At 53.6% G+C, this 14,666-nt stretch overlaps 1 protein-coding gene across 4 annotated transcripts in view; it reads right to left on the bottom strand.

Annotated features, from left to right (window-relative positions):
• The window catches only part of LOC125956098 (dual specificity protein phosphatase Mpk3), a 39,767-nt gene that overhangs the window by 2,198 nt on the left and 22,903 nt on the right, over nucleotides 1-14,666 (bottom strand). For all 4 annotated transcript variants that reach the window (XM_049687641.1, XM_049687638.1, XM_049687640.1 and 1 more), the window contains exons 3-4: nucleotides 3,390-3,498; nucleotides 1-123 (exon numbers count right to left, since the gene is read on the bottom strand). The exon at nucleotides 1-123 is cut by the window's left edge and continues 73 nt beyond it. In XM_049687641.1, coding sequence (XP_049543598.1) covers nucleotides 1-123; nucleotides 3,390-3,498 — 232 coding nt within the window. The remainder of the gene's footprint in view (nucleotides 124-3,389; nucleotides 3,499-14,666) is intronic.

The following is a 14,666-nucleotide window of genomic DNA, read 5'->3' as shown; positions in this document are numbered from 1 at the left end:
ATCTCGATCGGTTCCACGTTGACCGTCGCCTCCGATAGGTAGTTGGTTGTGCTTTCACAGTCCGACGACTCGGTGCTGCTGCTGCAGGCCGAGTCCGAGAACGGAATCGAAATTCGTAGCGATCTGTAAGTGAGCAGGAAATAAAAGGTTGCTAGGTTATTAAACAAAATCTGCTAATTACAGATACAAGTAGGCTACACTGAAACGTTCATCGCCAAAGACTGAAGCTTCCATTTGAATCACTTGAGGTCAAATGCAGCAGCAAGAAAAATATAACACGAAGATCGATGGCATAAAATGTTAGAGAACCAGAAAAAAACCATTTCGAGCGAGGTGCGATGGTATCGAGCTGCCTTTTATATTGGCTTGGTTAACATTGTTCTGAAAGATTTTTTTTCTTCGAAAAAAATCAAAAAGTAAACCATGACTTCACATAGTAAGCTGTACCAGCTATACGTTTAGTTATGCTTATTCAAGCATCGGCGACTCTTGACCGTCTGTGAGCCAACATAGTTTCGGTGAAATATATGGAAGATTTTAATGCTTGATCTCCTTCCAAATGGTTACTTATTGATCGTTAGCGTCTATTGCTTCCCCTTCTCCTTCTCTGGTCACTTTTATGGACAGTGCATCGAATGCTACCAAAACAGTAAACACAAGAAAATTGTTGTCTGAAATGGTTCCGCTTTGCTTCACGTTCATTCAGCCAGCCAGGCACCACACTAGCTCGTCGATTACCTTCGACTGGTCCGAAAGCTATAGAGATTGCCAATGCGCGCTGCTGCAGCTGCTGTTGCTGTTACTGAAGACGGTAACGGTGGTACTAATGTTGTGGTCACTGTTGTCACAGCCGTTGCCGCCACTACGCCCGCGGCGGTCATGGTGCAGGTTGGTGATGCGGCGATGGTCGCCGGCGCTACTATTGCTACTGCCGCCGGCGGGGTAAATTTTACCACTTCCTCTGCACACGACGCTTCGACTACCGTAGTCGTCGTCGTAGATAGATTCATTCAGAGCATCCACACATATACACGCACAAAAACGTACGGCTTGCTATCGCATCACCTTCACTAAAAATTTTCCCCTGCGCTACGGACGCGTTTTCACAAAAGCCGGAAAACCATTTTCCATCTCACGGACCACCATCAACTGCGGAATGTTGTGATGATGATATGTGTGTGTGTGTGTGTACGTTTTTTGTGCGGAGCGTGGCGCGGTCAAGCGTGCCTTTCTTTAGGACCGCCCTATCCGCCGCCACCAGGCGTTACGTGGCCGGGTAGTACGATGAAACTGATCACAGGAGCCCGCCAACGATCCCACGAATAACGCACGGTGGTGGTGGTGGTAATTCGCCATTCGGAAGGTGTTTGCTAAGCATGTATCACTAAGAGATACATTTTCATTTTCTCAACCAAACAGGGTGGTGCACTTTACAGGTTCGTTGCTTGTAGTACGCCTGGTCTGAACCGTTTCAATTCCACTACAGCTGTACAGCTACACCATAGAAACTCGATCGGATATCGGACAGAACCGGAATAATCCTGAAGGATATGTGTACTTCGATTGCCACTTTTCGCAGTGCCCCAAAAAGGGGTCGCTTTTTGCTTCACAATCACAATCACAGTAAGCTGCGCGCCGTAAGCCACGTGCAAAAAGCACAATCGAACTCCACTAGGCCGCACAAAGACCGGACGCCGATGATTCCGATTGCCCGCGCTAACCCCGCGGTTAACCGGATACACCCCGAATGTGGACCTGGCACGCGGATTCGCAACCGGTGCAGTAACGTGTCAAGCGTACACTGAAACCGAAAAACCACTGTGTGTGTCACGGGAGTGTACACGATGAGAAGACGGCCAAGGGGAAAGGGTAAGGAGAGAAAGGCCGGGGGGGACCGGACACGAGGCGGCGCACCGAAGCGGAGTAGTCACTCGAGAAGCGAGTGAGCGAGTGAGTGAGAGAGTGAGTCAATATCCGTCGTAGTAACTTCCGATTGTGTCAGCACAGGAAGGGGAGGGAAGGAAATGCTACCGATAGTAACGGCGAACGTGTGAGCGAGACAGAGAGAGAGAGGAGAGAGAGAGAGAGGAGAGAGAGAGAGAGAAAGAGAGAGAGATAGCTGCAAAGTGGCGCTTGGAGCCGAATCGGTTACCGGTGGGACCGTTGTGCGCAGGTGTGCCGCCCGCTAGTAGATGTGTGGGTGAACCGTTGGTTGAATGGATCCAAAGAATCCATGCTCCCACACTTTCACCTCCGCTTCTCTCCTACTCTCCTCTTGCTCACCATCTCTCTCTCTCTCTTTTTCTCTCTCACACACACACACACTCTTTCTCTCCATCGAGTAGTACAAAGCCCACGCGGTTGGCCGCGTTGCGTTCGCGCCGGAACACGTGCCTCGGTAGTGGCAAGAGAAGAAAAAGGAAGGAGGCGGGCGTCGTGGGATGCACTGGACTTTCGATGGTATGACGCTCACGTTGACGCTCACTGTTCCATAACAATGTGTTTACCACCATCGTATACATGCAAGTAACAAACATGTTAAACTACTTCAAATTTCTTCGAAAGCACTGCTACGAATTAAAATTCTGGTGGCCATGGTTTGACGTACGGTCTGGAAAAACATCGCCCACTGGCGAAGAGAACCGATACTACCAACTGGACCAGACAGCTGTGAGTTCTAGTGAGATATGACAGTTTTCGTCTTTGTTCGGGTTTGCTACCTTCCTGAACCTAAAAAATATTTCGCTTTTTTCTCCAAAGCCTATTGTCTACCCATAACATTGATAATCATGCAAATATCGCCAAGTTGTCGCTAGTGAAAACATTACGGCAGATGTTATTCTGCTGAAACACAAGCGTTAGTCAAACGTTTGATAGTGGAAGGTACTAAATCGGCGGTTCCTTCGATACGTTTATAGGTTTGGCGAAAAAACCACCAAAGTTGTAGTTGTAGCCCTTCTGTACCAAAACAACTTCAAGAATCCAGTAACCATCGCTATGCCATCTCGCGTGAAAATCATCGTAGACAGCTATACCTGGATGGAGTAGTCCATTTGCTACCCTTCATCCGAATTGAATCGAACGAAGTCCACGATACCTTCCACAGAATCCATCGCCGCTCGTAAGTATCATTCCAATTAATGTTTCGTATTCTGTTATCATTCAATCTGGTCTATTTTTAAGGTTCCATCGTCGTACCGCTCTTCAGAAGCAAAAGGGGTTTTCTGTTGCATTGTACCGTGCGCGACGAGGGGAAGGTAGAAGATTGGCGCAATGGCGTAAATACTGGAGTTGCCCGACCCGGCGGCTCTTGGGAAAAGGATTCCTTTCCTGCCTACCAGAGCACGCAGCTACACAAAACCGCCAGCTCTCCCTTGTGCTGTACTTACCTCAGTCCCATCAGCTGCTCGGTAGCGGCGCAGCCGGTCTGCAGGTTCGCATTGATGACTTCATCCTCGCACCACTCCGGAAATGACTGTCGAAAGTTTGCATAGCCTCCTACGCACCGGCGCAATCGCATGACGATGATGATGGTGATGACGATGGCGAGGAGCGGAAACGAGAGAAAAAAGAACAGAGAAGAAGAGAAAGAACCGTTAGTTGTTTGTAGCCCAATGGTGAGGAGAGCATGAGAATCCTGAGAAAAGCCGGCCACAAGCAGAAGCAGCACCAGCAGCAGATGAAGCAGTAAAAATGGCGGCATTGTCGTGGTTGCGTGCGTATACCAGCTTCTCCTTTTACCCGCTACACCTCTCTATACGCCGCCGCCGCCACCGCCACCCCGTAGCAATCGTTTGCATCGATTGAATCGACCCCGTTCGTTGTTGTTTGTCCACGAACCACATTCCACCACTCAAAGACGGTGGAGTATATTCCAAAGTGGGCTTACAACTCAATTCACCCACGCACCCACGCACGCACTCACACTCGAAAACGGCACACAATACCACGACGAAACCACTGTGTGAGGGAGGGGAGAGGGTGGAGGCGATTCGCAAATCTGGCTGCGTACGTTTCGAGTTTCATTCATCGAAGACGGCGGCGGCAGCGGCGTCGTCAGCAGCGACCGACTAACTGTCGACTCCCCACGAGCAGCACGCGTCCTTGGCGACCCACAAACCCCCCTCCCCCCCACCACCCTCCATTACCACCATATCCTGTCGAGGTGGAAGAATGTGGAAAAAGTTTACTACTCTCTTCCTCCCTAGCCCAGCCCAGGTTCGTTGTCTGGCCGACATAAATATTCGCACATAAGCCACAGCCCCCCCCCCCCCCCTACCCTTAAGCCCACCACAAGAGCTCTCGCAGCACGGAGCGCAAATGCTTTACAACGGAACGCCCGCGGTCGCCCACGCTGCCGCCGTTCAAACACCGCGAGAGAGAGCAGAGATTGTGTACCGTAATGTATGTGTGAGAAGGTTAGAAAAGCCCAAGAAAACCGAAAGTCTGTGCCAGCCAGCCATCGTACGAGTGGGCCAGCCGACCGACCGGAGGTTGAGGAGGAGAAGGAGGAGGAGGACGATTTGATGGATTGCACGTGGGCGACACCACCGCAGAATGAAGCCCGCCCGCCCGGGCTAGTTGGGCGTGCGTGGGTGTTCTTCGGTTTCGTCCTCTGTGACAGACAAGCTGCTGCTGCTGCCAGATCCGTGGAACTACACCACATACACACACACACACACGCACGCACGAGGCGATGCTTAAGAGCAAATTCTGACCGGGCGACATGGAGAGGTGTAATTTGGAACAATTTTCGTTTCGTTTTTCGTCTCTCTCTCTCTCTCTCTCTCTCTCTCTCTCTCTCTCTCTCTCTCTCTCTCTCTCTCTCTTGATAGAGAGAGATGATTAGAACATGGAAGCACCGTTTTGTGTCACAATTAATGGCAGATCTGAGCAGTTTCTGCATGGGATAAAACCAGTCAGTAAGGTCAAGAGTAGAACTGTGCGAGAGAGATTTCATTCGCATGCCTACCACAGCCTACTTAAACTACACACACACACTGCTTAGTTACCACCTTAGGCAACCGCGTATACTACGTGGCAACGCGATGGCAAGAGCATGGCATACTCTGGGTTAGCTTGTTATGTACTTAGAATCCATGCTCACTGGCTGGCTCCGACTAGATTGCAGGTTGTTGGAGAGATCGTTTCTAGATTGAACACCATGGGTTGTTGGGGCGCAATAAGTTTGCCCCACGATAAGGTATTTCTCTCTCTCTTTTCTCTCTCGTCACACACACACACACACACACACACACACACACACACACACACACACACACACACACACACACACACACACACACACACACACACACACACACACACACACACACACACACACACACACACACACACACACACACACACACACACACACACACACACACACACACACACACACACACACACACACACACACACACACACACACACACACACACACACACACACACACACACACACACACACACACACACACACACACACACACACACACACACACACACACACACACACACACACACACACACACACACACACACACACACACACACACACACACACACACACACACACACACACACACACACACACACACACACACACACACACACACACACACACACACACACACACACACACACACACACACACACACACACACACACACACACACACACACACACACACACACACACACACACACACACACACACACACACACACACGAGGAAGACAGGAAGTGCTCGCGTGCGGAAGTGTTTTTGCGTTGCTCCGTTTCGGTTTGACTTTGTGCAGCACAGAGGCAGTGCGGGAGGCCCTCTATTGTGCGTGACGAGTGGGTGGAGGCAGTGTGCTGCCACTCATGTGTTTCTCGGTGAAGGGGCGCTCTGATAGCAGCAGGAATCGCGATTTTCTGGTCTGCGCGGACCGGTCCAGCGCTTGGGTCCGCGGCCGCCATCGCGCTCTGGCGCCAAGGCGCGTACAGTGGCCGAACTTGGCAGTGTTTCGTGGTCGCTATCTGAGGAACTCGGCCCACCGGAAGTGGCCGGGCCCTCACGGCCAGCACACCCATTCCGGGACAACAACGCGATCGCGGCGACTCTTTTGGTGCGTGGGGTAACAGTGCAAACCGCGTCGGGACGCCGGTGTACGCGGGCGCCATCCCACTTCGCGGAGGGCTCGCAGGAGGCGGGAGCGAGACGGAAGATCCTGCGGACTGGTTGATGGCCGATGCCGATGCCCGATAGCGGCCCGGAGTCACAAGTTGACACTGTTGCGGTTTTCGGCGACGATTGCGGTTAGCGGTTTTGCTCACGAGTAACTGTTTTGCCGGTTTGCTTGGGCTGCGGGGTATTGAACCTGTTCGACCCGATCGAACAGCTGACTAGTGTCCTAAATGCTCAGTGACTAACGGTGCAGTGTTAGTGTGAGTGACCTGCAGTGTACAGAAGTGCTGAGGATCAGCGGCGTAGAGGTAGTGTGTGTGGCAGTGCGCGATCGACATGGAGGGGTTCGCGAAGAGCCAGAAGACGGAGCGATCGCCGACCGACGATGAGAGAGCGAGAGCTCGGGCGCGAAGCGTTTCTCTAAGCTCTGCAGCACCTCGCGTGCAAGATTGCGTGCAAGTGGTGTTGCAAGCGGAGACAGGAGAATCCCGAGCGGAGAAGTGTAGTGATATTGTGGGCGGTGCCGGGCAAGCCCCCAAGCAGTGTAGCGAGAGCGCAAGCGCGCCAGGCGCCGCAAGCAGCGCAGGAAAGGCGGATTCGCGTTCGCCGACCCGGTACACAACTGGGGAAACGGCGGATTTGGCTTCCGAGCTTTACAAGTTCGTGAAGACCAAACACAACATTCATGCGCCGATCAAGGACATGTCCCTGAGAATAAAGGCACTGGCAACGCGTGGGGCGCTGGAGTATGAGCAGCTGGTGGAGAGAGTGTCAAAAGCCGAAAAGGCTCTGAGTGAGGCGGCTGCTCGGGAAAAGCTACTCGAGGAGAGGGTCGCGGCCGTGGAGAAAGCAATTGCCGATGCTTTGAAGACAGCGAAAGCTGTCGACGCTGCGACGCCGAAGCCACGACAGGAGAAAAGGAAACGGGAGTCACCGGGTGTAGAAGAGGAGATGAAAAAGCCCCGGGGACCTGAAGCTAGGGTCGAGACGGTGGAGGTGGAGGGAGAATGGCAGACGGTGCCTGCTCGCCCGAGGAGAGGGCCGAAGCCACCGGAGCAGGCCAAACTGAAGGAGCCGACAAGAAAGCAGCCGGCTGTGAAGGCAAGAGGAGACGCTCTGTTGGCGAGGGTCACTGAAAAGCTCTCATACGCTGACCTGGTGAAGAAGGTGAAGGCCGATCCGAAGCTGAAGGCCCTCGGCGAGGACGCGGTCAGGATCAGGCAGACCCACGAGGGGGACGTCCTGATCGAGCTGCGTGACGATCCTGCCGTCGACACCCCCGCCTATCGGTCGTTGGTGGAAGCGTCTCTAGGCAAGGAGACGACTGTCAGAGCGTTGACCCAGGAGAGGGTGGTGGAATTCTGGGGATTCGAGACGACAGCCACGGAAGAGGAAGTGAGGGAAGCGGTCACGGAACAGGGCGCACTTGGCGACGTACAGATGAGCATCCAACTAAGAGGCTCATCTGGCGGTAACCAAGGGGCAACAATCCGTCTCCCGGAGGCCGCGGCAACGAAATTAGTGCAGCTTGGAAAGGTGAAGATCGGGTGGTCAGTCTGCTCGGTGAAATTTAAGCAGCTCATCCCGAAGGAATTGGAGCGCTGCTTCAAATGCAGAAGCCTGGGCCACCGAGTTAAGGAATGTAAGGGACCTGACCGATCGCAGGAGTGCTGGAACTGCGGCGAAGTGGGGCACGCCCTTAAGGCATGCAACAAGAGCCCTAGATGCCCGCTCTGCGAGGGCGATAACGACCACCGTTCAGGAGGGCCCAACTGCACGGTGTTCCGGAGAGCCAGGGCGAAAGCTAGCACTAAACAATGGAAATAGTCCAGATGAACGCCAACCATTGCTACGAGGCCCAACAAATGTTGTGGCAGGCCTCAGCAGAGCATGGGTGCGATGTAGTCCTAGTGGCGGAGCCGTATGGGTCACCCACCCCAAACGGAAGGTGGGTAGCAGATAAGGAAAATGGAGCGGCAATAATCGCGACGGGGAATTTTCCAATAGAGTCGGTGATCAGCTCGCAGCAAGGCTTCGTCATCGCACAAATAAACGGAGTCGTCATGTGTAGCTGCTACGCACCACCCCGACGGTCCCTGGAGCAGTTTAACCGGATGCTGGACGCGATGACGAACGAGCTTATTGGGCGGAACCCGGTTGTCATTGGCGGAGACTTCAACGCTTGGGCCGTTGAGTGGGGTAGTAGAGCCACCAACCAGAGGGGCTTCAGCCTGCTGGAAGCTGTTGCCAAGCTGGATGTGGTTCTGGCGAACGAAGGGTCGACCAACACCTTCCGGCGTGAGAACTACGGGTCGATTATCGACGTAACGTTCGCTAGCCCGTCGCTAGATGCCGGCACGAATTGGAGAGTCTTGGAACAATTCACGTACAGCGACCACCAGGCGATCCGGTACAGGCTAGGCCAACGGACTCCCGTGCCAGAGCTATACCGGAATCCAGCAGGCAGAAGGTGGAAGATAGGGGCGTTCGAGCACGATCGATTCGTTGAGGCGCTTACTGAGGGGGGCATGAGCCAAGTGTGCGACGCAAAGGACCTCATGAGGGTCCTGGTAGCCGCATGCGACGCAACCATGCCGAGGATAGTAGAGCCAAAGAACTGTCGCCAGAAGGCCTACTGGTGGAACGCGACCCTCGCCACCCTCCGCAAGAGCTGCCTAAAAGCTAGGAGACAGCTACAGAGGGCGAAGAGCGATCAAGCGAAGGAGGATCGCAGGAACACCTACAGAGCTGCGAGGAGGGCCCTCAAGCGGGAGATTAAAAAGAGCAAACGCGAGTGCTACCGAGCACTATGTAGAGAAGTGGATGCCAATCCGTGGGGTGGATCGGCCCGCAAATTCATGGCGAGGACGACAGGGCCACTGGTAACAAGAGTGATGTGCCCGGAAAAGCTCACAGCCATCGTGAAGGAGCTATTCCCTAGCCGTGACGAAGCAGCATGGCCGTGCGCTCCGGACGCGGCACACGAGCCGATCGATGGCACGGAGGTTACGGTGGAAGAGCTGCTAGAGTGCGCGAAGAAACTGAAGGGGAAGAAGGCTCCAGGTCCAGACGGCGTGCCGACAGTGGCGCTGAAAGTGGCCGTAGTCTCGTTCCCGGCAGTGTTCAAAGAAGTGCTCCAGGCGTGCCTCACGAATGGCGACTTCCCAGATAGATGGAAACGACAAAAGCTGGTGCTGTTGCCGAAGCTCGGAAAATCGCCCGGAGACCCATCTGCCTATCGACCGATATGCTTGCTGGACGTCGTGGGCAAGCTATTGGAAAGGGTCATCCTAAACAGGCTGAATGGCATCATGGAGGGCGAATCTGGGTTATCCAGAAGGCAATTTGGATTCCGGCGAGGCAGGTCTACGGTGGATGCCATCTGCGAAGTAACCAGTAGAGCAAAGGAGGCGGCAATAAAGAAAAGGACTGGCGATAGGATCTGCGCGGTAGTCACGGTGGATGTTAAAAATGCATTTAACACCGCGAGCTGGGAGGCTATCGCATACTCCCTCAATAAACTGCGAGTCCCAGGCTACCTGTGCCGAATAATTGGCAGCTATTTTCGCAACAGGGTCCTACTCTACGAATCCAAATGTGGCCAACACTCGGTGAAGGTCACGGCTGGGGTCCCGCAGGGCTCAATCTTAGGCCCAACACTGTGGAACGCAATGTACAACGACGTCCTCTCCCTGAACTTCCTTGGTGACGTCGAGATCGTGGGGTTCGCGGACGACATCGTTCTCACGGTGAAAGGCGAGACAGTAGAGGAGGTCGAAATGCTGGCGATGGATGCGATCGAGCGCATCGAACGTTGGATGCGAGCGGCCAAGCTAGAAGTAGCCCGCCACAAAACAGAGCTACTACTCGTGAGTAACCACAAAGCAGTGCAGCGTGCAAGCATCACCCTGGGGTCACAAGTAATCCACTCCAAGCGTGCGTTGAAATACCTAGGCGTGATGATCGATGATCGCCTAAGTTTCAACGCCCACGTCGACTATGCCTGCGAGAAGGCAACTAAAATCATCTGCGCCTTAGGGAGGCTTATGCCCAACAACAGCGAGATCCGGAGCAGTAAGCGGCGAATCCTATCCTGCGTAGCGACCTCCATCCTGCGATATGGAGCCCCAGCCTGGATCGACGCCCTCGAGAAGAAGCACAACTGTTCGCAGCTCGACAGCACTTACCGGCTCATGGCGGTAAGGGTCACGTCGGCCTACCGTACGATATCCTCGGAGGCCGTATGCGTTATCGCGGGAATGGTGCCCATCACCATCACCCTGGCAGAGGACGCAGAATGCTACAGGCGGAGGGGTACCAGAGGTGTCCGGAGGGAAGCAAGAGAGGAGTCTCTAGCCAGGTGGCAGCGAGAGTGGGAAGAGTCAAGTAACGGACGATGGACGTTCAGACTCATCCCGAATCTGTCGGTCTGGATAGGCAGGCGGCACGGCGAGGTCAACTTCGCGCTCACCCAATTCCTGTCGGGGCATGGGTGCTTCAGGCAGTACCTGCACCGCTTCGGTCACGCGGCCTCAGCGAGGTGCCCTGAATGCGCGGAGGGAGTAGCGCAAACAGCGGAACATGCGATCCTGGAGTGCCCCCGGTTCTCCGTGGAAAGGGCCGGTCTTGGAGCTCTGACGGCGGATAACATCGTCGAGGAGATGTGCAAGTCGGAGAGAACCTGGGAGCTAGTGAACAACGCTGTGACCTTGATCATGAGCAAGCTGCAAAAAAGATGGAGAGAAGACCAAAGGCAAACATAGGAGCTCGAAGTCCCCATAGGTGAAGACTAACTGGACTGCCCTCCCCCGAAGTAGTCGCTCACCAGTGGTCCCGGGGGAGATCAAGGCGAAGATGGTCAGTAAGGAATATTTTTTTAGGGGGTAGGCGCGGGAGCGAATCCCTCACTACGTCTTTTGAAGATTTTTTTGACACCTTACTATAAAAAAAAAAAAAAAAAAAAACACACACACACACACACACACACACACACACACACACACACACACACACACACACACACACACACACACACACACACACACACACACACACAGACACACACACACACACACACACACACACACACACACACACACACACACACACACACACACACACACACACACACACACACACACACACACACACACACACACACACACACACACACACACACACACACACACACACACACACACACACACACACACACACACACACACACACACACACACACACACACACACACACACACACACACACACACACACACACACACACACACACACACACACACACACACACACACACACACACACACACACACACACACACACACACACACACACACACACACACACACACACACACACACACACACACACACACACACACACACACACACACACACACACACACACACACACACACACACACACACACACACACACACACACACACACACACACACACACACACACACACACACACACACACACACACACACACACACACACACACACACACACACACACACACACACACACACACACACACACACACACACACACACACACACACACACACACACACACACACACACACACACACACACACACACACACAGGAGCTCGAAGTCCCCATAGGTGAAGACTAACTGGACTGCCCTCCCCCGAAGTAGTCGCTCACCAGTGGTCCCGGGGGAGATCAAGGCGAAGATGGTCAGTAAGGAATATTTTTTTAGGGGGTAGGCGCGGGAGCGAATCCCTCACTACGTCTTTTGAAGATTTTTTTGACACCTTACTATAAAAAAAAAAAAAAAACACACACACACACACACACACACACACACACACACACACACACACACACACACACACACACACACACACACACACACACACACACACACACACACACACACACACACACACACACACACACACACACACACACACACACACACACTAGAATGTGCTTTTATTTGCTTTTTTTTTTTTTTGGTGAAAACCCTCGGTTGGCATCAGCTTGAAATATACGTGGGAAGTCTGAACCAGAATAGCCCTGAGCTTGGGTCTTTCTCTCTCTCTCGGAGTTCAATGTGAAGTTTACCCTCTCCCACCTACCTACACCTACAGAGCTGCGAGGAGGGCCCTCAAGCGGGAGATTAAAAAGAGCAAACGCGAGTGCTACCGAGCACTATGTAGAGAAGTGGATGCCAATCCGTGGGGGGGATCGGCCCGCAAATTCATGGCGAGGACGACAGGGCCACTGGTAACAAGAGTGATGTGCCCGGAAAAGCTCACAGCCATCGTGAAGGAGCTATTCCCTAGCCGTGACGAAGCAGCATGGCCGTGCGCTCCGGACGCGGCACACGAGCCGATCGATGGCACGGAGGTTACGGTGGAAGAGCTGCTAGAGTGCGCGAAGAAACTGAAGGGGAAGAAGGCTCCAGGTCCAGACGGCGTGCCGACAGTGGCGCTGAAAGTGGCCGTAGTCTCGTTCCCGGCAGTGTTCAAAGAAGTGCTCCAGGCGTGCCTCACGAATGGCGACTTCCCAGATAGATGGAAACGACAAAAGCTGGTGCTGTTGCCGAAGCTCGGAAAATCGCCCGGAGACCCATCTGCCTATCGACCGATATGCTTGCTGGACGTCGTGGGCAAGCTATTGGAAAGGGTCATCCTAAACAGGCTGAATGGCATCATGGAGGGCGAATCTGGGTTATCCAGAAGGCAATTTGGATTCCGGCGAGGCAGGTCAACGGTGGATGCCATCTGCGAAGTAACCAGTAGAGCAAAGGAGGCGGCAATAAAGAAAAGGACTGGCGATAGGATCTGCGCGGTAGTCACGGTGGATGTCAAAAATGCATTCAACACCGCGAGCTGGGAGGCTATCGCATACTCCCTCAATAAACTGCGAGTCCCAGGCTACCTGTGCCGAATAATTGGCAGCTATTTTCGCAACAGGGTCCTACTTTACGAATCCAAATGTGGCCAACACTCGGTGAAGGTCACGGCTGGGGTCCCGCAGGGCTCAATCTTAGGCCCAACACTGTGGAACGCGATGTACAACGACGTCCTCTCCCTGAACTTCCTTGGTGACGTCGAGATCGTGGGGTTCGCGGACGACATCGTTCTCACGGTGAAAGGCGAGACAGTAGAGGAGGTCGAAATGCTGGCGATGGATGCGATCGAGCGCATCGAACGTTGGATGCGAGCGGCCAAGCTAGAAGTAGCCCGCCACAAAACAGAGCTACTACTCGTGAGTAACCACAAAGCAGTGCAGCGTGCAAGCATCACCCTGGGGTCACAAGTAATCCACTCCAAGCGTGCGCTGAAATACCTAGGCGTGATGATCGATGATCGCCTAAGTTTCAACGCCCACGTCGACTATGCCTGCGAGAAGGCAACTAAAATCATCTGCGCCCTAGGGAGGCTTATGCCCAACAACAGCGAGATCCGGAGCAGTAAGCGGCGAATCCTATCCTGCGTAGCGACCTCCATCCTGCGATATGGAGCCCCAGCCTGGATCGACGCCCTCGAGAAGAAGCACAACTGTTCGCAGCTTGACAGCACTTACCGGCTCATGGCGGTAAGGGTCACGTCGGCCTACCGTACGATATCCTCGGAGGCCGTATGCGTTATCGCGGGAATGGTGCCCATCACCATCACCCTGGCAGAGGACGCAGAATGCTACAGGCGGAGGGGTACCAGAGGTGTCCGGAGGGAAGCAAGAGAGGAGTCTTTAGCCAGGTGGCAGCGAGAGTGGGAAGAGTCAAGTAACGGACGATGGACGTTCAGACTCATCCCGAATCTGTCGGTCTGGATAGGCAGGCGGCATGGCGAGGTCAACTTCGCGCTCACCCAATTCCTGTCGGGGCATGGGTGCTTCAGGCAGTACCTACACCGCTTCGGTCACGCGGCCTCAGCGAGGTGCCCTGAATGCGCGGAGGGAGTAGCGCAAACAGCGGAACATGCGATCCTGGAGTGCCCCCGGTTCTCCGTGGAAAGGGCCGGTCTTGGAGCTCTGACGGCGGATAACATCGTCGAGGAGATGTGCAAGTCGGAGAGAACCTGGGAGCTAGTGAACAACGCTGTGACCTTGATCATGAGCAAGCTGCAGAAAAGGTGGAGAGAAGACCAAAGGCAAACATAGGAGCTCGAAGTCCCCATAGGTGAAGACTAACTGGACTGCCCTCCCCCGAAGTAGTCGCTCACCAGTGGTCCCGGGGGAGATCAAGGCGAAGATGGTCAGTAAGGAATATTTTTTTAGGGGGTAGGCGCGGGAGCGAATCCCTCACTGCGTCTTTTGAAGATTTTTTTGACACCTTACTATAAAAAAAAAAAAAAAAAAAAAAAAACACACACACACACACACACACACACACACACACACACACACACACACACACACACACACACACACACACACACACACACACACACACACACACACACACACACTAGAATGTGCTTTTATTTGCTTTTTTTT

This window comes from Anopheles darlingi, chromosome 3, assembly GCF_943734745.1.
Source record: "Anopheles darlingi chromosome 3, idAnoDarlMG_H_01, whole genome shotgun sequence".
Lineage (NCBI taxonomy): Eukaryota > Metazoa > Arthropoda > Insecta > Diptera > Culicidae > Anopheles > Anopheles darlingi.
The sequence above is the reverse complement of the archived record's forward strand: the minus strand, read 5'-3'. Positions and strand labels throughout refer to the sequence as shown.